Raw genomic sequence first — 1,467 nt, 5'->3', positions numbered from 1 at the left:
TTTTGCAGTATTTTTAAAACTACCTAGAAGTGATAAAATTTACTCAGGAAATGTGAATTGTGACACATCCCAGAGATGTGCAGTGAGTGATCCTGTGAATTTAGTCCAGTCTGGGCACCTATCTTCCAAACAATCAGGTATCAGTAATAATCTCATAATTCACTGATAGATATTGCTCAATGGTTTCCTTATTGAACATATGTGATTTATAGTCATTTTTCTAAGCAAAATACTCTTTTCCACAGGAAACTATATCTGTCAAGCAGCTTATTTAAAGCAACTTTGACATCTTTATTTCTCAGGCTATAGATTAGAGGGTTCAACATGGGCACAATAATGGTGTAAAATACAGATGATACTTTCCCTTGGTCCAGGGAGCTGACAGATGATGGCTTCAGGTATATAAATGCTAGAGAACCAAAGAAAAGAGCAACAGCCAAAATGTGGGAGCTGCATGTGCTGAAGGCTTTGGCTCTGCCCTCAGTGGAGGGTATATGCAGGATGCTTGCAATGATAAAGATATAGGAACTAAAGATAGACAGGGCTGGGGCAAAGATATTAAATGCACTTAAGCACAGAACAACTACCTCATTTATAAATGTACTGGAGCAGGAGAGCTCCAATAGTGGGAAAAGATCACAGAGGTAATGGTTTATTATGGTTTTACAGAAGAGCACTCTTAGCATGCAGGCTGTGTGGGCTGTGGAACCAATCAAGCTCATGCTATACACCCCAAATACCAACCAAAAACACACTTGATTAGACATGGTAACATTGTACAGTAAGGGATTACAGATGGCAACATAGCGGTCATATGCCATTGCAGCCAACATGTGACACTCTGCAATTGCAAAAACAATGAAGAAGTAGAGCTGAGTCATGCATTCAGCATAGGAGATGGTGTTTTTCTCTGTCACAAAGTTCACCAGCATTTTGGGGGTGATCACAGTGGATTGGCAGAGGTCAATGAAGGAGAGACTGCTGAGGAGATAGTACATGGGTGTGTGCAGGTTAGAGCTGAGCCCAATCAGTGTGATCATGCCCAGGTTCCCCACCACTGTGAACACATAGATTCCCAGGAAGAGGAGGAAGAGGGGCAGCTGGAGCTCTGGTTTGTCTGTTAATCCAGCCAGGATGAACTCTGTCACAAGGGAATGATTTCCTTCTGCCATTTTCTTCTGAGAATTCTAAGCAGGAAGAGAAGAAAATTTTTAGAATAGGTTTTTTATCAACCACACAATGAAATTTGAAATAGAATACAAGTCTGTTCAGTTCAGTTCTGTACCTGTTCTTTGTCTGTGTTATCATTCAAAGGCCTTGGGATCCCAGTAATATGTAACTTGTAAACAAATATCAGATAGAACTTTATTTGTGTTTTGTGCTGTTAAGAGTGGCTTTTAGAATTATGAATCTCTAACCATCCAAAGAATTTTTCTGGTAACTTTTAATATTCCAAAACTTTCTATG

General features: G+C 39.7%; 1 protein-coding gene across 1 annotated transcript; it reads right to left on the bottom strand.

Moving 5' to 3' along the window:
- Positions 1-212: 212 nt before the first annotated feature.
- Positions 213-1,181, bottom strand: LOC101974342 (olfactory receptor 8G50). The gene has a single exon (XM_005339554.3). The coding sequence runs from the start codon at positions 1,170-1,172 to the stop codon at positions 213-215; it is 960 nt and encodes a 319-aa protein (XP_005339611.2). The 5' UTR covers positions 1,173-1,181.
- Positions 1,182-1,467: the final 286 nt, after the last annotated feature.

The sequence above is a fragment of the Ictidomys tridecemlineatus genome, chromosome 4 (assembly GCF_052094955.1).
Source record: "Ictidomys tridecemlineatus isolate mIctTri1 chromosome 4, mIctTri1.hap1, whole genome shotgun sequence".
NCBI classification, from domain to species: Eukaryota; Metazoa; Chordata; class Mammalia; order Rodentia; family Sciuridae; genus Ictidomys; species Ictidomys tridecemlineatus.
Note: the sequence above shows the minus strand (reverse complement) of the source record. Positions and strands in the feature narration are given on the sequence as shown.